The 25,895-nt window shown below is 42.5% G+C and overlaps 1 protein-coding gene across 3 annotated transcripts in view; it reads right to left on the reverse strand.

Annotated features, from left to right (window-relative positions):
* The window catches only part of farp2 (FERM, RhoGEF and pleckstrin domain protein 2), a 153,311-nt gene that overhangs the window by 80,907 nt on the left and 46,509 nt on the right, over nt 1–25,895 (reverse strand). For all 3 annotated transcript variants that reach the window (XM_078410604.1, XM_078410601.1, XM_078410603.1), the window contains exons 4-9: nt 18,065–18,107; nt 14,225–14,303; nt 5,196–5,293; nt 4,621–4,735; nt 2,297–2,444; nt 1,225–1,320 (exon numbers count right to left, since the gene is read on the reverse strand). In XM_078410604.1, coding sequence (XP_078266730.1) covers nt 1,225–1,320; nt 2,297–2,444; nt 4,621–4,735; nt 5,196–5,293; nt 14,225–14,303; nt 18,065–18,107 — 579 coding nt within the window. The remainder of the gene's footprint in view (nt 1–1,224; nt 1,321–2,296; nt 2,445–4,620; nt 4,736–5,195; nt 5,294–14,224; nt 14,304–18,064; nt 18,108–25,895) is intronic.

The following is a 25,895-nucleotide window of genomic DNA, read 5'->3' on the forward strand; positions in this document are numbered from 1 at the left end:
CCCATCTGCCATGCCCTTTGCTCTATCAGGAATATGCCTGCCCTGAACTCCTTACACTTTTAAAAGTATCCCACTTTCTGGACGTTCCTCTGTCCACAAACAACCTACTCAAATCACTTGAGCAAGTTCCTGTTTAACACAAGTTTAACAAAGTATCGGTACATTATCCAAAAGATTAAATGTGAAGGCAATCCTATAGTAGAAGAGCGAGCTGGAGACGGTGAAGAGTAATTTTAAGATGTGGGGCTGCCAATGGTGGCCAAGTTCAAAGCGATTTAGATAGAAATTAACACATTTTCTATGGAAGGAACCAGATACCTAGACCGGCAATGGTTGCACTGAACTTGGAGAGCTGAATTTTAGTTGAGTAAATTTAAGAACATAGAAAGTAAAATTATCCTGTAAAGCAGGGAAATGGAAAAGTCTGGACACAACAAATTTTTTTGCAGGATTTGAGCCGAGGCCAAGCTACGTCTGGACTCTGACTGTTGTAATATAGACAAAGATTGTAGTCATATTACTACCAAATTCCTACAAATAGGTATATGGTGGATTAGGTAATCCATTTTATTAACAGTAGCCAAAACTTATTTATACCTTTGCTAAAACATCAAAAAGAAGTCCCTGTTATTTGAATTCACCAGATAAAGCAAAAGCAACCGCTGCATATTTCATCTGAAAAGTGAAGTACTGTTCTAGATCAGCAGTCTAATTCTGTGAAGTCTCAGCACTTATGGCATTATGACCCTGAGGCAGAAGTACTACCACTGATGACAAGAGGAATACAAGACTAGTGGAAGATCCAAAAGGAGGACGGTCAGATGGATGTTCTGAAAGAAAGTGAAATGTAAGATTGCATTTTAATTATTTCAAGATGCAGAGAAAACTATACTGTTCCATGCTGTGAAACAAACTGCAGGAGAAAAATTGCTCCAAAAGCTCCCTGCCTTTGAGCTGTGGCATGTGAATGAACCAATGCTCAGTGTTGTTAGTTAACTTCAATTTGGGAATGTTTGCAGATTTAAAGAAGTTAACATTTACAAAATAGTTTGGTTTTTCTTCATGGCTTGCAGCATCCTCCACCAAGTTCTCACCACTGCTCTCTAGACACTTTTTTTTTTAAACCTTCTTTTTGATCAAGCTTTCATTCACTTCTCTCAAATTTCTCCAATACATACTATTGACAGAAATTTCACATCTCATATTAAAAAAATCAAAACATACATAGACCGCTGGGTGTAGCTTGATGAGGAATCGTTTCCTCTTGAAACTGAGCTTTCGGATCTTTGCCCAATTAAAGGTGTTAATTTTTGTATTGCCCTGGAGAAGAGAGTGAAAAGACAGCAATTAACAATGTCACTAATTTAAATCTGTAAATCTGATTGAATTTATTCTTGTTCAAACAACGAATTTGAGATTGATGAAGGGTCTCGACCCAAAAGGTCACATATTCATGTTCTCCAGAGATGCTGCCTGACCCACTGAGTTACTCCAGCACTTTGTGTCTGAATTTACTCTGATAGATTCCAGAAGCAGATGCAAATAAAATGTTGACTAATGACACGTATTGAACAATGCAAGAAAAGACAAAATCTGTCAAAGCTGCCTTCTAAGACAGCACACTGCACGCTCGATGAATCCGCAACTCTGAGATAGAAATTAACCAGTCAAAATTATCCACTAATATATCCAATAATTGAATCTATTCATTGAATTGCAAGATAAGTTTATGTCACAGAAATAGGTCAGACAGTTGCACAGCACAGACCCTTCAGCCCGTCAAATCTATGTCAACCATCAAGCACCCCCTTGTACAGTGAAAAGTGCCACTGTTCTGCCCTATAAGCATTTCTAGAACAACACAACCACATCAATACTAAGGATCAGCATTACACGAAACAATTTGAAAAGTCACAGGAAAGATGAGGAGGATTAGTAAAAGTAATAAAACAAGAACTGGGGTTCCATTTAAAGGAAGTAGAAATTATTACTTTATGAAGATTCATCCAAAAGAGTCAATGGGTCATGGGGCTATAGAGCATAGAAATAGGGTCCTCCGCCCAACTGATCCATGATGACTAAATAGGCAATCTGGGCATGGAGTATTAGAGCTAATCTGACAGTCAGCTGACAGATTTGTGCGGCACGTCCAAACAATGCACTGGATTTGTTTGGGAAAGAACTGTAGATGCTAGTTTACGCCAAAGATTGACAAACAATGCTGGAGTAACTCAGCGAGTCAGGCAGCATCTCTGGAACAAAGGAATAGCACTGGATTGGATTTTCTCAGCTCTACCTGAAACACCAGTACTCCCATGTGGGCGACAGCCAGATTGATTTTCGTCCCTTCTCTATCCGTGGCTGGATGAAACCGAATTCCATACATCTCAAGTTTTCGTGCTACCTCCAGAACTTGGAAGTCCGATTCAGCTGGAGTCTGGCCTCTGAAACAAATACCGGAGGACAGTCACGATCAATAGTCTGCACACTTTGCTGCAGTTGTGCCCTAATTCTTTCAGCACCTCTTCCCCTGCAGGTGGAAAATGTCAGTATATCAGTTATGCAGATGATCAGAACATCCAGTGTTCTCTAGCTCAGAGATTTAGAGATGAGAAGCTTTGTGCATTATCTGTTTTTTATTAGAGTTTATTTATTAACCATCCAAGATTTCATTGTCGGGTTTAACCTTTCATTACTTCCATATCAACCTTTTCCCTCCCACCTCCAAATCTCCCCAGAATATTGCAGAAAGATGCCCCTGAGCGAAATATTGTCCAATTCTAAATTCATGACATCAACAACACAAATTTCAAAATTATTACAGAGACTCAAGAACTCAATAAGGCAGCTTTGAATTACAATTGGAATTAACAGGCTAACATCCCTACTATCAGTAATTTTGATAGTGCCTTTAGAAAAAACGCTACAATGCTCAACCACTTCTCCTCACTTGCCATGGGATTCTGGAATCCTGCTACAATGAAACCTGCTCTGGAGATCGGGGAGGCAGGACTCTAATAGGAATGAAGTCATTCTTTTCCACCCTTCGCATCGTAAATGGACATGTGACAAAAAATATATTTCATTTACCCTCCATCTTTCTCAAGATTTGTACTCCACTTGACAGCCAAATTAAAAGACTCTCGCGATGCAACTTTGCACCCAGTTTATCATTACAGTAATGGAAGTTTGCACGCTAGAGGGGAATTCGAGTTCAATGTAGTCTACCATAACACATGATGACATTGAAAGACCAGCATCATCTGACATGAAATAGCACAAACAACATATTTAAATCTCCATTATAAAATCATACAGTCGTCTATAATTTTGCTACTATTAAACAACTTCATAGCTTTTCAGCACTTGAGAAACTTAATCAAATCACACACCTCCTCCCTTGCCTCCATCCACGACCCCAGCAGTCCTTCTGGGTGAGACAGTGGTTCACGTGCACCTATTCTAATCTCATCGACTGTGATGTTGCCTCCTATACATCGGTGAGACCAAGTGTAGACTTGTTCAGCGACCGTTTCGCTGAACACCTACTTTTGGTCCGCCAAGGCCTAATGGATTGCCCAGTTGCTAACTATTTTAACTCCCAATCCATTTCCATACTGACATTTCTGTCCTGGGCCTCCTCCATGCAAACTGGAGGAACAGCAGTACATGCTCTGATTGGGTAGCTTACAAGCCAATGGTGTGAATATTGAATTCTCCAATTTTAGGTAACCTCTAATTAACCCATCCCATACACCCCCCCCCCCCCCCCCCCCCAGCCCCATAGCCTTTCTCTCCTCTCCCCCCTGCTTTCCTACTCTGCGCCTCACCTGAATTCCCACCTATTTCACCCTCCCCCCCCACTACTTTTCTCCCTCTGGCTTCATAATTCACAACTCCTCAATCCTATTTTACATCTTCTGCTTTTATATTCGGCCTTTGTTCCAGCCATCCAACAATCAAAAAAACCCTTTGCCTGCGTCCGCCTATTATGTGCCAGGCTTTGGCCTGCCTCCCATCTTTTCCACCTTTCCTCTCCTCCTACAATCAGACTGAAGAAGGGTTGCAACCCTAAACGCCACATATTCATGTTCTCCGGAGATGCTGCCTGATCTGCTGAGTTACTTCAGTGCTTTGTGTCCTTTTGTGAAAGAAAACAGGTACGGTTAGAAGTGCATTGAGGGTGGGGAAGGGGTGGAAGTGAAGAACGGGAATATTTCTATCAAGGTGAGGCAACATCATTGCTTACAGAGCTGTTTAATTGATAAATTAAAGAGGATAATTAGAGGCAAGGATAAAACAAAACAAAGTACGTAAAAGCTGTAAAATGTCAGAACTGCATTTATGCAGTTTTGCAAAGCACCGTTTTTTTTAAATTAAAAGCATACATTGAGGTTGACCCAAACTCTGAATAAGGTTGCTTGGTTCTTGTCAAAATGGTGCATGGTTCTCCATTGCTGGCCAACAATGAAGCAACAGCTTTTAGATGACAACAATCATCTGTTGCTCATTTGACTCGATGAATGGTGATGCAACAATTCAATATGGAAGGTATCTTCTACTCATAAGGGGAATTAAAGTACCGAGAGCTGCCAGCTGGTCTAAACAAATTATACTCACATGTTTTTCCAATGAAAGGCTATAATCTTTCCCTGCAGCATCTGCTGGTTTGGCAGGAGTGTATTGTTCTTAAGGTAACCCAGATCTACAGATTCGTCACAATCCCCAATTTCAGCTAAAAGAGAACGAAGGAAGGTGATATAATTTACTGAGGAACATATCAGAAGTACTTATGGACCAAAATTTTACACTGGACTAATTCTGACTAATTCCTTTTCTGAACTAATAACCAGGAATAATGCAAATCCTGACAAGGTTATAACTTCAGACTCGCATGGAATTGAAGTTAAATGTTCAAGTCTGGAAGAGGAAGGCAGGTTACACACGATGGAGCTAATTTACCTGCACTAAAGAAGAGCAAATCAACCACACCAAAGGAGAGCGAGACATCGATACCTCAGAAATGGTAACAAAATTTGCAATATCCAGAATGGAGGCAGCCAAGGATATAAAGATCAGTCCAGGAATTGGAAGGGGAGTTAAAAGGTTAGCAAATCGGTCGCCTCATCTATGCTTGGTCTCACCAATGAACACTAGCTCTTGGTGGTAACATATTATTTAGCTTCAACACTCACACTGCAAAATATGCGAGATGAGGAGTGCAGATGTGTTCTCGCAGCACATTATTTTCTTCTCTGCCAGATCCCGCTTAATCTGCAGTGCAAACAAGTACCTGGAAATAGAAAATTAATAAAATGTATGGAAGATTTCCTCTTCAATTTGAAGTGAAAACACAAGTGCATGGCATCAGAGAACTTCAAGATCCCGCTACTTAGATCTATAAACATTTAAACAAATGGCATGCCGCTTTCTTCAGAAAAGATAATGCGAGCTTTAATAAATGCCAGAAAATCCACTATGGAACAAATCCAGCTACATAAGATGAATGGAATTTCAGTCGCCATGAAGTGCGTATGAAAATTAGGTTCCTCATATTCTCCAATTGCTTATGATCTACACGAACCAATGAATTGAGGTAGAAATTTACAGCATGGGAAGGCATTACAGTCTGAATAGCAGTTGTACTAATGTGTTATATGCATAGGTTCTGCGAACCTTTTAAGCTCCTCATCTTCAATCATATGTAATGAGTGATTAATAAGAGATCTTGCAGTTAAGGATGTCCAAGTGAGCTGAATGTGATAGGAACCCAGATTCAGTTGAAAGCAAAAAAACCTTGGGGCCAAGATCAGTGATCTCAGGGATCAGTTACCCTATTTAATTAATTGCCCTGTTTAATTAATAGGGTAATTAAAGGTATGAAGGAAGTGTTGTCTGAAGTGCACTGGGAAACTAAACTAAAGTTCAGTTGCTGAACAATGGCAAATACTTAAACAACTATTTTGTAACATTCAGCGGAAATGTATCCCAAATCAGAAAAGTCCATGGATAACTAAGAGACTGAGGAAAATATTAAATTGAAAACTAGATTGCACAGTTGAAACCGCTAGCAGCTAGAATAGAGGATTGGGAAGTTTTCAGGAACCATCAGCAGAAGATTAAAAAGCTGGATAGGGAGGGAGAAAAATGACTGTAAAATGCAAGACAAATAGCAGTAGCCTCTATGGATAGATAAAAAGGAATGGAGTTGCTAAAATAAAACATTGAGTATGATTGAGGAATTAATGACAGCAAATCAAGAATGGCAGATTAGCTAATCCAATCATCTCTTGAAGACACTGCAAATATCTATTCCCAAATAAAATGAATTGCTACATTCTTGATTATCAAGAGGGACAAAGCAAAGCATTGAGGAAAAACTAATGGCACCAATGATTCGATGGTATTTTATTGTTACATGAACCTAGGTAAAGTGAAATTCCTTTTATACACATAGAAAAAAATCTTACTATACATAAACTCAATCATACTTAAGAACAAGAGTGGAAGAATAGAAGGTTATAGTAAACCCACGCAATAACCGACCTCTTAACAACAGAATTTGGTTATAGCGGAACAAATCTGTTGCAGGCTGAGTTTGTTGTTTCATAGAATGACCACTAGATAGATGGAGAGATTCTTGGTTTAGTTTTGTTTTAGAGATACAGGTACTGTACATTGAGGTTGCTCTGTTTCTTCTCATGTTCTTACTACTGTACTAATAAAAGTGTTTTGAATATTTTGGAGAATTGTACTTTGAATAGTGCTTGCGAACCATTTTAGCCTAGTTTAGTTTAGAGATACACGGAGTTGGTGCCGACCAGCGAACACCCATACACGAGTGCTATCCTACACACAAGGGACAATTCACACTGTATACGATGGAGCTGCTGCAGTGGATCAATTTTTCCTCCCATATTGCAAGTATAACGACATTGTAACAGTGTAATTTTCCCCTGCCAAAGATATGCAGGCCTACAGCCCAAATGGGCTCCATGAACCCCACGAACTGCCAACCTCACAGCGCCAAAGACCCGACACTGACCCCAGGTGGGGCCGTGACCATCACCCCCACCCCACAACAACCGCCAAATCGCGCAGGCCTGCAGTCCAACTGACCTCCACGAACTGCCGGCAGAGCCGCCAGCCCCACAGCGCCAGGGACTCGACCCCAACCCTAACCCCAATCTCGGGCAGGGCTACTGCACCAGAGGCCCATACAACCCACAGAAGCCAACCAAACCACAAACCTGCACGTCTCCGCAACATGGGAGGAAACCCGAACACGCAGAGGAAACCCACGCTGCCTGAGGTCGCACCCGAGGTCGGGATCAAACTCGGGTCTCTGGCATTGTAAGGTAGCAATTCTACCGTGACTCCACTGTGCCATCCCAAGATATTATGTATTCTGTGTCTTTTACTGATTACTGTGCAGTGTATGTTTATTGGCTGTTTTTCCATTAGTGGTGTACATATTCACCCCATTATTTGGTTAGAGCAGACAATCGGTAATAACGGATTCCATCTCCCCTCAGTGTGGTTGGTTATAGCACGGGTTTACTACACACTCAAGATTAAAGACACACACGTGATTAAAAACACACAAATATTTAGAAACCAATGGCCTGCATTCAAAAGGTTTTAAAGGGAAGTTGCTTCACATAGTATAGCCATTAGCTGAATCTTTCCAAAATTCACTGCAATCTGGGAGCCATGGTTCAAGAAAAGAGGGAGGCAAAGTTCAGGAAGATGCCAGCGTCTTTTATCAAGAAAGAAACAGCTAGTCGTTTATTAAAGCTTAATGTAATAAACCAGTCAACGTGGTTTTACAAAAAGGAAATCATACTTGATGGATTTGCTAGAGTTCTTTGAATAGATAATAAACAGAATCAATCCACAGAAAGCTAACATAGTTTATTTGGATTTCCAGGGCACAATAAATTATCACCAGAAGACTGGATCAAAAGCTAAGCGTATTAACTTAGATTAAAGACCAATTACTGTACAGAGGAGTTAGAATAAATGGATCTTTGTCAGGCTTGACTAGTGAACTGCCCAAAGCTTTAGTCCTTGGCCCGCAATTATTTACAATCTACATGAATAACTTGGAGAAGAGTACAGAGTGCAAAGTATGTCAGTTTGTTGAAGCAAAAATAGGTGGGAGGGTGCACTGTGATGAGAATATTGGACTTTGGAGCAGGATATAGAATGTAATAGAATGTGTAGATGTAAATTTGGCAACGGAGCTCAACATGGGAAAGTACAAGGCCATGAATTTCTGTAGGAGTAATCAAAAGGCAGACTATTTTCTAAATGGAGAGAGACTGCAAATGCATAGTGGGATCTAGGAGTTCTTACATGAATGCAGATTCAGCAAGGAAACAACATCTTGGCCTTTACTGCTGAAGGTTGGAGATTAAAAATAGTAAACCATTTTGCAATTGTGTAGAGTCTTGGAGATGCCGCACTTGAAATTTAATGCACAGTATTGGTCCCTTATTTTGAAAATAATTTATTCCAATCACATTGACACTGCAGCCAAAAAAAGCACATCAACGATTCTACTCAGGCGATTAAAGAAAATTCTGCATGTCTAAAATGACTATTACTAATTTCTATAGATGCACAGTAGAAATTGTCCTGTTAGGATGCATCACCACTTGGTTTGGCAACTGCAGTGCCCAAGACTGCAAGAAATTGAATAAAGTTGTGGATTTAACCCTGTCTATTACACAAATCAGCCTCCCCCAAATACATAATGCCTTGGAAAAGCATCCAATGTAATCAAGGGCCAATTACGCCCAGCCATTCCCTCTTCTCCCCTCTCCCATCGGACATAATACACAAAAGCTTGAAAGCACATACTGCCAGATTCAGAAACAACTTTTTCTCCACTGATATCAGACTAATAAATGAACCTCTCATAAGCCAAGAGATCTCCCCTAACACGTCATTGTGGCCCTTGCATTTTTTTAAATCTGCACTTTCACTGGAGCTAAAGCACTATAACACTGTAGCGCTATCTTCTGCACTTCAAATAAAGGTTATTTTTCACTTTACGCTACCCGTTGCACATTCCTGGCTTGATTGCGTTGATGCATGGTATGATTTGACTGGGTAGCATACAAAATGAAGTTTTTCCACTGTATCTTGGTACATGTGACAATAATAAATCTATACCAATACCAAGAAAGGATTGAACAAAAATATACTCGCATTGGATCAATCCAAAAATTATCCAATCAGCCAATTCCATGAACAAGAGGGCTGTCCCATCAAAAAGGGTTAAAAAAAAATTAGGCCAATTTTTTTTTTAAGAGATTAGTAGGAGGAGATGTGATCTTATTGAAAATATAGAACCCTAGAGAGGAAAGGTAGACTATAAGTAGGTAGAGTATAGGTAGATCTGTCGACTAATTATTGGTTATTCTTGGTTTGATTTTCCAATCACGTGTTAAGTTGTAGCCATCTTTGTTTACCATTTCATCCCATGCATTCCACAATCTTTATTTGCATCATTTCCGGACCATTCCCATCCATTCATTCATACATCATTCCATTTTCATACCCAATTCTTTTGTTCTTGCTCATTATTACTCTAGTCACCCCCCCCCCCCTGTTTATCCTCATCTTCCTGAATTCCTATTGGTTCTTTTCGTGAATTAGGGTTGTCTATTTCTGTTGGATTTGTCCATTCCCTGTGTTCTGATATGTTGCTGTACAACACTTAATGTTGCTGTGCAATAATATTATTTTTTTCATTGGTATGATGAAAATCCAATTGAAGGCAGATTTCACAGAAATTACTGGAAGTGAATACAGACAACGGAAAATGACCAGAAGATCTATTTTGGTGAGATTTAGAGTTTAGAAAGATACAAGTACAAATGGTGGACATAGAAACTCACCATCTGAAAAAAAAAGCAAGATCAGCCCATGATTCAATTAATTTGCACAAGGATGTTCCCCTAATATTCCCCAAACTGATCTCATTCCATGTCCTTCTCCCTCGTGAATACAGATGCAAAGAACTTGGGTTGCAGATGCAAAGGTTTAGTACCTTGTCTACATTTCCTGACTCCAAACATAAATTCCCTCCTTTATCCATGAGTGGTCTAACCTTCTCCCTGGTTGCCCACTTGTTTTTTCTCTACATATAAAAAGCCTTGAGACTTTCTTTAATGTTTCTTGCCAATGACATTTCAAAACGGCCCCTTTTGGCCCTCCAAATTGCTCACTTCAGTTGCTTCTTGTGTGCATTATATTCCTCAAAGGCCCTGCCCGATTTCATCTTCCTAAGCCTTCCATTGACTTTCTTTTTGCTTTTTGATCAAAATTACAAACCCTTTGGGTCATCCAAAGTTGCCTCACCTAACCATCCTTATCCCTTCTCCTTATTGGAGCAAGCAGTCCTAAATGGATAGTCTTTAAACGACTGTGGACACAAAATGCTGGAGAAACTCAGCGGGTCAGACAGCATCTCAGAAGAGAAGGAATGGGTAACGTTTCGGGTCGAGACCCTTCTTCAGTGATGTCATGGGTTGGGGCGGGACAAAGATAGGATGTAGTCGGAGACAGGAAGACTAGTGGGAGAACTGGGAAGGGGGAGGGGATAGAGAGGGGAAGCAGGGACTACCTGAAGTTAAAGAAGTCAATGTTCATACCACTGGGGTGTAAATTCCCCTTGCGAAATATGAGATGCTGTTCCTCCAATTTGCGTTGGCTGGGCCTCACTCTGACAATGGAGGAGGCCCAGGACAGAAAGGTTAGATTGTGAATGGGAGGGGAAGTTGAAGTGCTGAGCCACTGGGAGATCAGGTTGGTTGAGTCGGATTGAGCGGATGTGTTCAGCGAAGCAATCGCCAAGCCTGCGCTTGGTCTCACCGATGTAGAGAAGTTAACATCTTGAACAGCGGATACAATAGATGAGGTTGGAGGAGGTGCAGGTGAACCCCTCTGCTTCACCTGGAAAGACTGTTTGGGTCCTTGGATGGTCGAGGGGGGAGGTAAAGGGACAGGTGTTGCACCTCCTGCGGTTGCAGGGGAAAGTACCTGGGGAGGGGGTGGTTTGGGTGGGAAGGGACGAGTGGACCAGGGAGCTTTGGAGGGAACGGTCTCTGCAGAAGGCAGAAAGGGGTGGAGATGGGAAGATGTGGCCAGTGGTGGGATCCCGTTGGAGGTGGCGAAAATGTTGGAGGATAATTTGTTGTATGCGACGGCTGAAGGCGTGGAAGGTGAGGACATCTTTGTTACAAATGGGGGGGAGGGGGGGCAAGAGCAGAGCTGCGGGATATTGAGGAGACCCTAGTGAGAGCCTCATCTATAATGGAAGAGGGGAACCCTCGTTTCCTAAAGAATGAGGACATCTCCGATGCCCTAGCATGGGCGCAGATGCGGCCTAGACGGAGGAATTGGGAGTAGAGGATAGAGCTTTTACAGGAAACAGGGTGGGAAGAAGTCTAGTCAAGATAGCTAAGGGACCCAGTGGGTTTGTAGTAGATGTCGGTCACTAGTCTGTCTCCTGTGATGGAGATGGTAAGATCCAGAAATGGTAGGGAGATGTCAGAGATGGTCCAAGTATATTTAAGAGCAGGATGGAGATTAGTGGTGAAATTGGTGGTCAGTGAGTTCTGCATGGGTACAAGAGGTTGCACCAATGCAGTCGTCAATGTAGCGGAGGTAGAGTTCGGGGATAGGGCCAGTGTACGCCTGTAACAGGGAATGTTCGACGTACCCTACAAAGAGGCAGGCATAGCTAGGGCCCATGCGAGTGCCCATAGCTACGCCTTGGATTTGGAAGAAGTGGGAGGAGTCAAAGGAGAAGTTGTTGAGGATAAGGACCAGCTCTGCTAGGTGGAGGAGAGTATTGGTAGATGGAAATTGGCTGGTTCTACAGTCGAGGAAGAAACAAACGGCTTTAAGACCCTCCTGGTGGGGGATGGAGGTGTAGTGTGACTGGACATCCATAGTAAAGATGAGGGAGGGGGGGCCTGGAAAACGGAAGTTATTGAGGAGACGCCGAGCATGTGGGGTGTCTTGGACATAGGATGGGAGGGATCGAACCAGGCGGAAATAGGATGGAGTCGAGGTAGGTGGAAATTAATTTGGTGGGACATGAACAGGCAGAAACGATGAGTCTTTAAACAACTTCCATGAGTCAAATGTGGATTTACCCAATAACAATCGCTCCCAATTTATTCAACTATCTCCTTCCCAATAATGCTGTAATCTGCCATACCCAAAATTAGTAACTTCCCCAGGTCCACACTTATCCTCATTCATAACAGTCTTAAAACATACGACGTTGTGACTTCAAAATGCTCTTCCACTGAAACAGCAGTCACCTGGCCAGGCTCATCTCCCACTACAGGGTCCAGTATGACTCCTCCTGGGTTTTATGCTTTGTAGACTCAAAAAATAGAAAATCTCACAAATACACAAGGTAGACAGAGAGCAATAGTACAAACTCAGAATAACTCTGGGGGGCAGGCAGCACCAGTGAAAGGAAATGAACAGACAAAGCTTTGAGACAGAACACTTCTTCAGACTCCATTTTCCTCCACAGGTACTGTCTGACCTTTAGGACTTTCTCACGGCCAGGCCCCAAGTGGTCAGGATGGGAGAACACACATCTAGCCCCCTCACCCTGAACATAGGATCCCCCCAGGGTTGCGTCCTTAGCCCCCTACTGTACTCCCTGTACACACATGACTGTGTGGCCAGATTCAGCTCCAACTCCATCATCAAGTTTGCTGATGACACTGTGGTGGTGGGCCAGATCTCTGACAACGATGAGAAGGCCTACCGGGAGGAGGTGGCTGATCTGGCACTCTGGTGTCAGGACAATAGCCTCCTCTTGAATGTCAAAAAAACTAAGGAGCTGATTGTGGACTTTAGAAGTGCTCAACATCCAAGGACGTACACCCCACTGGAAATAAATGGGTCTACTGTGGATAGGGTGAGCAGTTTTAAATACTTGGGAGTCCACATCAAAGAGGATCTGACATGGGCAACGCACATTGCCGCACTGGTGGGTAAGGCAAAGCACGCCTTTACCGCCTTAGACAGCTGAGGAAATTCAGAGTGTCTCTGAGGATCCTTCATTGCTTCTACTCTGGGGCTGTAGAGAGCATCCTGTCCGGCAACATTACAGTCTGGTTTGGGAACAGCTCTGCCCAGGACAGGAAGGCCCTGCAGAGAGTAGTGCGTTCGGCAGAGCACACCATGGGAACTACACTCGCCCCCCTGCAGGACTTATAAATCAGGAGGTGTAGATCGAGAGCATGCAAGATCATGAGGGACCCCTGCCACCCCAGCAACGGACTGTTCCAGATGCTACGGTCAGGCAAGCACCTCCACTGTCACGCTATGAAAACGGAGAGGATGAGACGGAGTTTCTTCCCACAGGCCATCAGGACTGTTAACTTTTATAACTCCAGGGACTAAATTTTGTCTTCTCTGTATTAACTTTTATTTATATGCTGTAACTGTAATTCTTTTTTTTGCACAATCCGCAGGCATTGCCACTTTCATTTCACTGCACATCGTGTATGTGCATGTGACAAATAAACTTGACTTGACTTGATATTCCAACATCTAGTCTCTTGTGTGTCCAGGTAACAAATAATGCTCTGGGTGGAAACAATCTATAATCCACATGCCTGAATGTGTGTAGCTCCTCAATACTAAAGAAACAAAGTAGCCTGCTTGGTTGACAGACCATGCAACCCCCCCTCCTCCCAACACCAGTAGAGCAGTGTGCAACATCCACAGCATGGACTGCAGTTACTTCTCCGGTGTTCCCCCAAACCCATGACCTTTGCCATCAAGGACAACAAGTGCATGGCAATCCCGTCACCTGCTGGTTTGCATCCAAGACGCACACAACCCTGACTTGTGATTTATCTTGGAACTCTCGAGTAAACCACATTGGAGGACTGCCTTCACCAGCAAGACTGCAGCAGTTTGAAGTGGTAGCTCACCTCTCCATCTCACAGGCATTTAGGGATGGACAATAGAGTCTGGCCATTCCAATGACATCCAGATCCCAGAAAACAAGTTAAAAAAAAAAAATCTGATATGATCTATATCAAGGACCAGGGAAATTATTTTACAGCACAGTCCTTTTGTTGCAACAGGATTGCGCTGTGAAATAATCATATCTCATCCATCATGACAGCAGTAGAAATCAACAACTGGAATCTATTCAAATGCCTCTCATTACCTTGTGTACTCCTCCTGCAGCTGTCCAGGATCAGGGGGGAAGAACTTAACAGAAAGTCTGAATAATGTGTTCTTTGGTCCTGTGAAGAATGAAACACATATTAAAGATATTTGTCTTCAATTACATATTGAGGTTATTTCAACATCAGAGGCACAATTTCATTGAATGATACCAGAGTAAAACTAGTCAAACAACAAGATCAGAGTCAAAAGCAAAATCACAAGTCACTTCCCTAAAAATCCATGGTCCAAACGAAGAACTCAATTGTTGCCGAAATAAATCATAATGATACTTGTAACTGTGTAAACAAACATTCAATAAACAAACATTTTAATTGCTTGTGGTAATGGACTTTGAACAAAAATGTCTATGAGTAAAAACAATAAATGCAGATGCTGGTTAATACACAAAAGGACACAAATTGCTGGAGTAAATCAGCGGGACAGGCAGCATCTATGAAAAACACGGATAGGCAACAATTCAGTCGAGACTCTTCTTCAGACTGAATCTAGGAGGGTGAGATCTGGAAAGGGTGCAAGGCAGGAAAAAGCATGGCAAGTAATGGGTCGACATAGGCGGGGGGGGGGGGGGGGGGGGGGATATAGATAGGCTGATGGTTTGAATAAAGGCCAGGGATAAGAAAGGAAGGTGTGAGACAAATTTGCAGATTGTAGAGCCAGAGGGAAGTAAAGGGAGGGCTATTCCTCCAGTTTGCATGTGGTCTCGTTTTGGCAATGGAGGAGACCAGGACAGAAAGGTTAGTGTGGGACTGGGAATTAAAATGTTTAACAATTGGAAAATCCAATAGGCCTTGGCGGATTGAACGTAGGTGTTTAGTAAAATGATCACCGTGTCTACACTGAGCCTCGCCAATGTACAGGAGTCCAGGTCGGGAACATCAGATGCAGTAGATGAGATTAGAGGAGACCATGTCATTCTTTAAGTCATTAGAATTTTATGCAGCTGGCATAGTCTGCGATTTAATGGGAATTATCAAATAGCACCTGCTATTTGCTTAATGGATTTTAATTGCAGGATAGAGAATCAAAAGATAAAGCAAATTACAATGCAAATGATCTAAATTTGAAACTCAAAATATTTCAGTGCAGGCAGCTTTAAAAACAAATGATCAATTGAGACTCACAAGGAACGAACAAAGATAAGTTTGATGGACCCTTGGCCAGCTTTTATTAGGATCTTTCAAATAATTCCAAGCAAAACATAGAATCAATTTTCTCGTGCAGGAAGAATTCTTAAGCCACATGAGGCCACGCCTGGAATCTGAGCCAGGGTTATACTTATTAATACGAAAGCATGATTCACAACAGATCAATGTTTCAGGCCATCTTCAACGTCATCGGGTGCCCGTGTCATGCAATGCCACTGAGGCATGAATGCACTGGAAACCAGGCAGTGTTGCATTGAAGACAAATGGTTTGGTTAAATCATTGAGACACTTCCCTTTTTATTTTAATTAATTTTAGTCACAGGAAATAACATTTCCTATTTTGGATATCCATTGCCAATCCATCCATTGCCAATCCATCACTCTGGCTTAGAGGTGGATATAGAAAATAGCTCCGTCTGTTTTTCAACATGTATCAGCCCTCAAAACGGAAAGGCACTCTGAGCTGTTGCGAGAGATGTGCTTATTTTACACACTGCTATTCTGCATACACAATAAACTTTGACAGTTCATGTCAGAATGGGAACTTCAAATGATCTAGCTCGAGTCCACTAGAAACACACTTTACCAAGACAACTTTAATTGCATCACTTTGGCATATTTTCCTTGTCCTTGGCCACTTGTTTTCCAGGTATACCAACTACACATGGTTAATTATGTGGCTTTGACTGCAAGTTTCATACCAAAATAAATTAACAATGAATTGCAACTCAACCATACCATCATAAGTCACACAAGATCCAGTGGAACAAGTCTACTTGTGGAAATAAATCACCGTCGCACGTGAACTCCTATCTAAATTACGAAGACCTTTGAACTACATTCAATGCAAATCACCTTTTGACAGACTGCAAAAACCTATCGATGCTGTTACACGCTTATTGGGAGCTCTCAGTGAGTGGCAGGAGCAGACTTTGTCACAGGAGGATGTTACTAGGTCTGGAGGGCTTGAGTTACAAGAAAAGGCTGCGTCTTTTTCCCTGGAGTAGAGGAGGCTGCGGGGTGACCTTATTGAGGTGTATAAATCAATAGAAATCAACTGCTGGAATCTATTGATAAGTACAACCATGATTACAACATTTAGTGCAAGATAAAGTCCAATTAAAGATAGTCTGAGGGTCTCCAATGAGGTAGATGGGACGTCAAGATCGCACACTAGCTGATGAGAAGACGGTTCAGTTGCCTGATAACAGCTGGGGAAAAAAGCTGGCCCTGAATCTGGAAGTATGCATTTTCAAACTGCTGTACCTCTTGCCTGATGGGAGAGGGGGGAAGAGGGAGTGACCGGGGTGAGACTGATCCTCGTTTATACTTGTGGCCCAGCCGAGGCAGTATGATGTGTAGAAGGGAGGTTGGTTCGCGTGATGGTCTCGGCTACATCCACAACACTTGCAGCCTTCGAGGGTTGTTGGGGACATGCCGAACTTCCTAAGCCATCTAAGGAAGTAGCGCATTGGTGTGCTTTCTTGGCCACAGCTTTGATGTGGCTGGTCCAGGACAAATTGCTGGTGATATTTATTCCGAAGAAGTTAAAGTTTTCGACCATCTCTACTTTGGCAACTTCACATCCTGAAGTCAATCGCAATCTCCTTTGCCTTGCTGACATCGAAGGAGAGGTCGTTGTCTTGGCACCAGGTTACGAGGTTCTCAGTCTCCTTCCTATATTGCATATCGTCATTATTTGATATTCGACCCGCTACGTTAGTGTCGTTTGTGAACTTATAAATTGTGTTGGGTTAGTATTTGACTGGATTGGTATTTACAAGATTGGAAAAGTGAGCTGTGAGAAGCAAACTTTTCTGAAGGTTAGAAGAGTTGAGAGTAGATAAGAGTGTAGTTTGGGAAATTACAAGAACAATAGGAAAAAATATATATTATGATTGTAAGAAACTGTTCATTGTTGGTGCATGGTGGATCCAAGATGTGCCACTTTATGAAATACAGGAAGTATATCGGAAGCAACTCGTAAATTGGTATGTCGATCCCAATTGCAAATGGGTTAAAAAATAAAGTGTGAAGTATTTCCACGATTGTAAAGGGACTTCTGTAATTTTACCATTTTCCTCCTCTGATGTCCCAGAGCTGCACATCTATGAGGAGATATGTCACAGAATAATTACCAGCAGAGGATACTTCCTAACTTGACCATTTAGATTCTCCAACACCATTGCACAACATAAGTAGATCCCAAAGACTCCAACAGGTCCGGCAAACTATTATTCTTCATGGAAGAACCAGTTGCATCGCACTTTTAAAATATCTTGCCTGTTATCCTTGTTCCAATTGTTCTTACACCATTGCACTTGCATGTCAAGATATGTCCTTCGGGGGTTTCCTTTGCAAAGAAGCCTGAACCTAACTCAATAATGGCATAATCTGGAGCAATGACAAACCAAACTTAACAAAGATCTAAAAAAGGACAGATTGAGAGTGATATCAGCATTGTGGGGCAGTGAAGATGCATGATCACATGTGCACCTACAAAACATCAAGCCCTGGCAATTTCGATACAATTTGCTGCAAGATCATCTCCAGACCAACATTATTTTCCAAGCTAGAACACAAAATTAACTAATCAAATACAAAATGCACAAGATGAAAGGTTAGAAGCCGAGGTGAGAGAATGAAAAATAAAAACGAGTGAAAGCACTTACTTTGCACTTGTTTCACAATAGGTTTTGCAGGTTCAAGCCAAATCTAAATGAAAAGAAAACATGGAATGAACTAAAAAGCAAATTGAAAATTTTAAAAAAAGATGAAAATGAAATGCCAATTCAGCAATGTCCATTTGAAGGCCAGAGTGATCTGATATAATTCTGAGTTATTAGTACTAAAATGGCATTGCATCTGCCATGAAATGTTGAAAAGGTACAAAAATGAGGTGTAATTGCATGCAACATAATTTTATCTGTGTATGAAAATAGCAACACACATTTACAAAAGATACACACTCAAGCAAAATGAATTTACTGATGCATTAGTTTAGATTGTTAAAATGATACCAACTTATCATTTACTATCACAGCATAAATGGGCCAGTGCCTGTGTATTCAGAATTAAATACAGAAATCCAGAAGCTGTCATCTATGATAGCCAGTGTCTCCACAACCTGTACATCAAAGTTCTGTCCAAAATACATTTTATAATCACAAAACTTGTCAGAACATTAGCTTTTTATATGCTGCTCCAACTATATAAATAACCATAAAAGCACTGTTTTTAAACAGAGTAATTTTAAAAAATGGGTGCTATCTGTTCCTGAAAACCCTTTTTACTTTTACAATTTCCATCTGAATCCCATGTGTACATCCCAATCTTTGGGAGAAACGGAAAAAAGAGAATGATTAAAATCTAGTTATCACTTCCAGGTTTGCTGTATAAAATAGTTCTTCAATGTGAATGTCTGCTTGATTATTACTACTGCTGGTCATCAGAGATCTCATTTAGATGTTTCTCCATAAAATTATCAAAGTTCACTTGAATCTTGTGAACACTGAAGTCAGAAGGGTGTATCCCTCAGCCAATATACAGAACCAATGATTCACAGGAAATAAAACAATAAATGTCAGTAATTCTATACTACATTAATATTCTCAATTTCTTGGTCTCCGCTGTGTCTGCTCCCAAGATGAGGCTTTCCATTCTAGGACATCCGAGTTGTCCTCTTTCTTTAGTAAACGTGGTGTCCCCGTCCTTCCCACCTCACCCCAGCTGTCATAGATGGATCCATCACCCGTACCTATTCTGTGCCCCGTAGTTCTGCTCTCACTCCCCCATTCCCCAGACAGAACAAGTATACTGTTCCCCCAGTTCTCCCTCACCTTTCACTCCACCAGGCTCCGCATCCAACATATCACCGTCCAATATTTCCATCGCCTCCAACATGATCCCACCACCAGTCACATCTTCCCATCTCCACCCTTTCCGCCTTCTCCAGAGACCACTCCCTCTGCAACTCTTTGGTTCACTCATCGCTTCCCACCCAAACCACCCCTTCCCCAGATATTTCTGTCCCTAAACCTCTATTCAAGGACCTCTGCAGTCCTTCCAGGTGAGACAGAGAGTCACATGCACCTCCTCTAACCTCATCTACTGCACCAGGTGCTTCCAATGTCTCACTGAAGGAGTAGGACGCCTCAAAGCATAGACGCGGCGACCGCTCAGTCTGCCAAGGCCTACTGGATCTCCCAGTTGCTAACCATCTTAACTCCCCTTACCATACTGACCTTTGTCCTCGGCCTCCTCCTTTGCCAGAGGTGAGGCAACACAAAAATTAGAGGAATAGCACCTCGTATTCCACTTGGTTAGCTTACAACCCAATTGAATTATCCAATTTTAGTAACGCCTAGCCGCCCCCCCAGTGCCGCACCTAGTTCTCCCCTCACCTGCACCTACATTCCTTCCTCTGGCTTCATAATTTGCATCTCTTCAATCCTTTGTCTCAGAATCTTTTTTCATCTCTGGCTCTTGTCCATCCATCTGCCCATCAAACTTCCCCTCTCCTTTTTTTCTCCTATTCCTGCTTTGTCCTCCACTCCTCTCTCTCTCTCTCTCTCTCGAGCTTTCTTTCTAACCCCCCACTCCAATAATCAGTCTGAAGGATCCCGATCTGAAACATCACCTCTCCATGTACTCCAAGGATACTGCTTGACTCGCTGAGTTGCTCCAACACTGTGTTCTTCCTTGTGTAAACCAGCAACTGCTGCTCCTTGTTGCTACTACATGAAAATCTAATCTTGAAACTTCAAGGTCAATTAGGAACTGATGAGCAAAAAAAAAAAAAGAGATCTAGAACAGGAGTGTGTACATCAGGGAAGGTACTAAAGAAACCAGGTGTGTTCCTTCAGTCATCTGCTTTTACAAGACCCATCAATAAAAACTTGATGGTGCCAGTTTTCTTTGGTGGATCGTCAGAGAGTTAGCAATATTAAATTCCCAAGTGTTAACATCTTGGATGACTTGTCCTGGGCACCTCTACTTTCTTATAAATTCAAAGAGATTAAACATGCCAACATACCACCGGGTGGTGCAATCAACGATGGCAGCCTCGACGATGGTCTGTCTTTTCGTCTTTTTTGTTATTTTTAGTGTGTTTTTAAAGTATGTGTTCATGTTCTCTGGTTTGTTTTATGTGGCAGGTAGGGAAGGCGGTCGGGGGAAACTTTTTTTTTCAATCTCTTACCTTGCCGGAGATGCGATTTTTTTCCCGGATCGTATCTCCGGTCTCTCTGCGGCCTAACATCATGGAGCTTGCGGGCGTGCTCGATACTGACTTTGAGCCCCACCACGGGGCCATGGACTACCATTGGAGCCTGCGATCCCTTGCCTGGGGTCGACGCTCCAGCCGCTGCCTGCAAATTGCAACATCGAGGAGCTTGCAGTCTCGGGCAGAGACTGATGTCGGGAAGCTCCAAAGACGCAAAAGTTTCAACTAGCCCCGACCCGGGATCAGATCGCCCGTTGCGGGAGAGCCGAGATTCTCTTCCCCCCCCCCCCCCCCCCCCGATGCAGGAGCTTGATCGCCCCGATGTGGAGGGTCCGACCGCTGGCTATGGGAGCCAAGATCGTGCCATCAATGGAAGGCCCGAGGCCCCGCGGGAGAAAAATGAAGGGAAGAAGTTTGAACTTTTTTTCGCCTTCCATCACAGTGAGGAATGTGGAGGAGTCACTGTGGTGGATGTTTATGTTAAAAATGTATTTTGTGTGTTCTGTTGCTTTTTATTGGCGTGACTGTGTGGCAAATCAAATTCCTCGTATGTTGCAAAACACACTTGGCTAATAAAGTATGATTATGATCTCTAACATTATATACTGTAGAAAGTATCCTGACTGATTGCATTATAGGTGCTACAAAAAATCCTATGCGCAGGAATACTAGAAGCTATCGAGAGTACTGGACTCAGCCCACTTGCACAGCCCTCCCCACCACCAAAAGCTAAAACAGTGTGTGTGTTTTTTTTAACAGGTAAGTGCAGCTCGCCTGCTCCAAAAGGATTTTGTTCTTTAGTTGCATCCTTTTAAACACCCAAATCTATATTTTAAGTCAAATATTCTTGTATGGAAATATTCAAATGCAAATCAATGCCCAAGCATCAGATATCGCATGCAAATCTTCCAATATCAAAACATGACCTATTAGCACTAACATAATTATAGTTTTGTAAAATGTAACATATAGCATTGAATACTTTACAATAAATCAGAACTATTTTCCCCAAATCTATTTTTTTTAAATCAGCTTAGAGCACACAACTCGTGCCACAATGAAACCACAATCAATGCCACAACTCGCACCCTGTCCAACTGTACACTTCAACACAAATCTTCAAGTATACTCCGTCAACCTGCAGCTTCTTCCACGGTAAAAACAGTTCAATTGTTGACTTCTTTTGACGGTATGATCACAGTAGCGTTGGAATGGTGTTTGAACAGTTAATGCTGCTGTCTCAAAACTCCACAAAACAGAATTCAACCCTGGCCTCTGGCATTGTCTGGTGCTGTAGTGAGTTTGTACCTTCTCCCACTGTCCATCGATTACCCGTTCACACTAGTTCTACGTTATCCCATTTTCTCGTATCTCCGGTCTCTCTGCGGCCTAACATCATGGAGCTTGCGGGCGTGCTCGATACTGACTTTGAGCCCCACCACGGGGCCATGGACTACCATTGGAGCCTGCGATCCCTTGCCTGGGGTCGACGCTCCAGCCGCTGCCTGCAAATTGCAACATCGAGGAGCTTGCAGTCTCGGGCAGAGACTGATGTCGGGAAGCTCCAAAGACGCAAAAGTTTCAACTAGCCCCGACCCGGGATCAGATCGCCCGTTGCGGGAGAGCCGAGATTCTCTTCCCCCCCCCCCCCCCCCCCCCCCCCCCCCCCCGATGCAGGAGCTTGATCGCCCCGATGTGGAGGGTCCGACCGCTGGCTATGGGAGCCAAGATCGTGCCATCAATGGAAGGCCCGAGGCCCCGCGGGAGAAAAATGAAGGGAAGAAGTTTGAACTTTTTTTCGCCTTCCATCACAGTGAGGAATGTGGAGGAGTCACTGTGGTGGATGTTTATGTTAAAAATGTATTTTGTGTGTTCTGTTGCTTTTTATTGGCGTGACTGTGTGGCAAATCAAATTCCTCGTATGTTGCAAAACACACTTGGCTAATAAAGTATGATTATGATCTCTAACATTATATACTGTAGAAAGTATCCTGACTGATTGCATTATAGGTGCTACAAAAAATCCTATGCGCAGGAATACTAGAAGCTATCGAGAGTACTGGACTCAGCCCACTTGCACAGCCCTCCCCACCACCAAAAGCTAAAACAGTGTGTGTGTTTTTTTTTAAACAGGTAAGTGCAGCTCGCCTGCTCCAAAAGGATTTTGTTCTTTAGTTGCATCCTTTTAAACACCCAAATCTATATTTTAAGTCAAATATTCTTGTATTTTGGGGGTTTTGGGGTGTGTGATTTGAATGCCTATTTAATGCTTTTATTGTTGGACTGTGTTTTGGGGGGTTTTTGGGGTTGGGTAATTTGGGTGCCTGTTTAGTGCTTTTATTGTTGGACTGTGGGTGATTGAATTAACATTTTGTTCAAGATGGCCGCGCCGTTGTGTTTGGCTGCCTGCCACTGTATGTTTCTTTTTTTTCCTAGTCAGATGTGCAGCACTTTGGTCAACGTGGGTTGTTTTTAAATGTGCTATACAAATAAATTGACTTGACTTGACTTGACTTGTATGGAAATATTCAAATGCAAATCAATGCCCAAGCATCAGATACCGCATGCAAATCTTCCAATATCAAAACATGACCTATTAGCACTAACATAATTATAGTTTTGTAAAATGTAACATATAGCACTGAATACTTTACAATAAATCAGAACTATTTTCCCCAAATCTATTTTTTTTAAATCAGCTTAGAGCACACAACTCGTGCCACAATGAAACCACAATCAATGCCACAACTCGCACCCTGTCCAACTGTACACTTCAACACAAATCTTCAAGTATACTCCGTCAACCTGCAGCTTCTTCCACGGTAAAAACAGTTCAATTGTTGACTTCTTTTGACGGTATGATCACAGTAGCGTTGGAATGGTGTTTGAACAGTTAATGCTGCTGTCTCAAAACTCCACAAAACAGAATTCAACCCTGGCCTCTGGCATTGTCTGGTGCTGTAGTGAGTTTGTACCTTCTCCCACTGTCCATCGATTACCCGTTCACACTAGTTCTACGTTATCCCATTTTCTCAGCCACTCCCTACACACTTGGGACAATTTATAGAGACGAGTTAATCTATAAACCCACATGTCTTTGGGATGGCGGTGGAAACCTGACCATCTGGAAGAAACCCACGTAAATACAGGGAGAATGTGCAAACTCTACACCCACAACACCTGAAATTAGAATCGATCGCAGGTCTCTGACATACCAGTCTCTACCAGCTATGTTCTCAAAAGGAAGGGCAGACATTTTTCAAAAATAAAGTGGTTATCTAGGTGAAAATAGCATCTAATCAAAGGATTTAATCAAAGGCTTATTAAACTGACAAAATAAAAGCAGCAATAGACAATAGACAATAGACAATAGGTGCAGGAGTAGGCCATTCAGCCCTTCGAGCCAGCACCGCCATTCAATGCGATCATGGCTGATCACTCTCAATCAGTACCCCATTCCTGCCTTCTCCCCATACCCCCTCACTCCGCTATCCTTAAGAGCTCTATCCAGCTCTCTCTTGAAAGCATCCAACGAACTGGCCTCCACTGCCTTCTGAGGCAGAGAATTCCACACCTTCACCACCCTGACTGAAAAAGTTCTTCCTCATCTCCGTTCTAAATGGCCTACCCCTTATTCTTAAACTGTGGCCCCTTGTTCTGGACTCCCCCAACATTGGGAACATGTTATCTGCCTCTAATGTGTCCAATCCCCTAATTATCTTATATGTTTCAATAAGATCCCCCCTCATCCTTCTAAATTCCAGTGTATACAAGCCCAATCGCTCCAGCCTTTCAACATACGACAGTCCCGCCATTCCGGGAATTAACCTAGTGAACCTACGCTGCACGCCCTCCATAGCAAGAATATCCTTCCTCAAATTTGGAGACCAAAACTGCACACAGTACTCCAGGTGCGGTCTCACCAGGGCCCGGTACAACTGTAGAAGGACCTCTTTGCTCCTATACTCAACTCCTCTTGTTACGAAGGCCAACAATTCCATTGGCTTTCTTCACTGCCTGCTGTACCTGCATGCTTCCTTTCATTGACTGATGCACTAGGACACCCAGATCTCGTTGAACTCCCCCTCCTCCTAACTTGACACCATTCAGATAATAATCTGCCTTTCTATTCTTACTTCCAAAGTGAATAACCTCACACTTATCTACATTAAACTGCATCTGCCATGTATCCGCCCACTCACACAACCTGTCCAAGTCACCCTGCAGCCTTATTGCATCTTCCTCACAATTCACACTACCCCCCAACTTAGTATCATCTGCAAATTTGCTAATGTTAGTATCATCTGCAAATTTGCTGAAGGATTAGAATAAAAATGTTAGAATAAGATTTAGATAATGAAAAAGTAGGTTTTATGAGTAACATGCAAAACAAAAAGAAGCAGACTAAGATTTCTAGAGAAATATAAAAATAAGTCAGCTAAAATCAATATGACCCCTTTACAGGCAGACAGGAACAATATTGGGAAATAGGAACTACAGAGATTTTTTTCATGAAGATAGGCACAAAATAAGACCAAAAAAAAGACTACCAGAAATTACAACTGTGGTGTATTATGATAAGAATCGACGAGTGAGACAGGTTAGCATACAACATATGGCTGCTTTACTTCAACACCACCAGAGGGTGTTATCAGGTATCCCACAATGCTTTATACCCGGAACTACGGCAAGGCTCAGCTGCCAAAACACAAAACTCAAAATGGTAAATACACCACATTACCCCCTTTTTAAAATGAAGGTAATCTTAAATAACTGAAATTAGCAAGTGCCTTATTACTAACAATAACCATTCCCAAAATTACTACTATGCAAAGTTACTTGTTATCACTAGAGACCCTCTTGTAGTTTTAACAAGTCTCAGTCCATCTGTGTGTTCATATTAATGAAAACAACTTAAACTAAACAGTCCTTCATGCCGAACATTTCCCCTTTTAAAAAAAAAAATGAAGCTTAAGGGACATAGCGGTCTGGAGGCTTCCTGACCCTTGATGATCGGCGTGGACTCAGCGGCGCAGCAGCTGCAGCTGTACGGTCCACAGTCCCTGGCTCGCTGCATGATGACATGTCCTCCGGCTGTGCGGGTTGGCTCGGTGCAGAAGTGTCAGTGGTTGAGTTTTCAGTGTCCTGATCCACTCTGAATCTCAGCTGATCTCCATGTCTCCTGTAGGTGATGTCGGTGTCTCCTCCTTGTACTTTGTAAGACACCGGTCCTGTTTGATCCACTATGACTCCAGGAATCCATTTGCGTCCTCCCCCAG

The sequence above is a fragment of the Rhinoraja longicauda genome, chromosome 13, assembly GCF_053455715.1.
Source record: "Rhinoraja longicauda isolate Sanriku21f chromosome 13, sRhiLon1.1, whole genome shotgun sequence".
Taxonomy (NCBI): domain Eukaryota; kingdom Metazoa; phylum Chordata; class Chondrichthyes; order Rajiformes; family Arhynchobatidae; genus Rhinoraja; species Rhinoraja longicauda.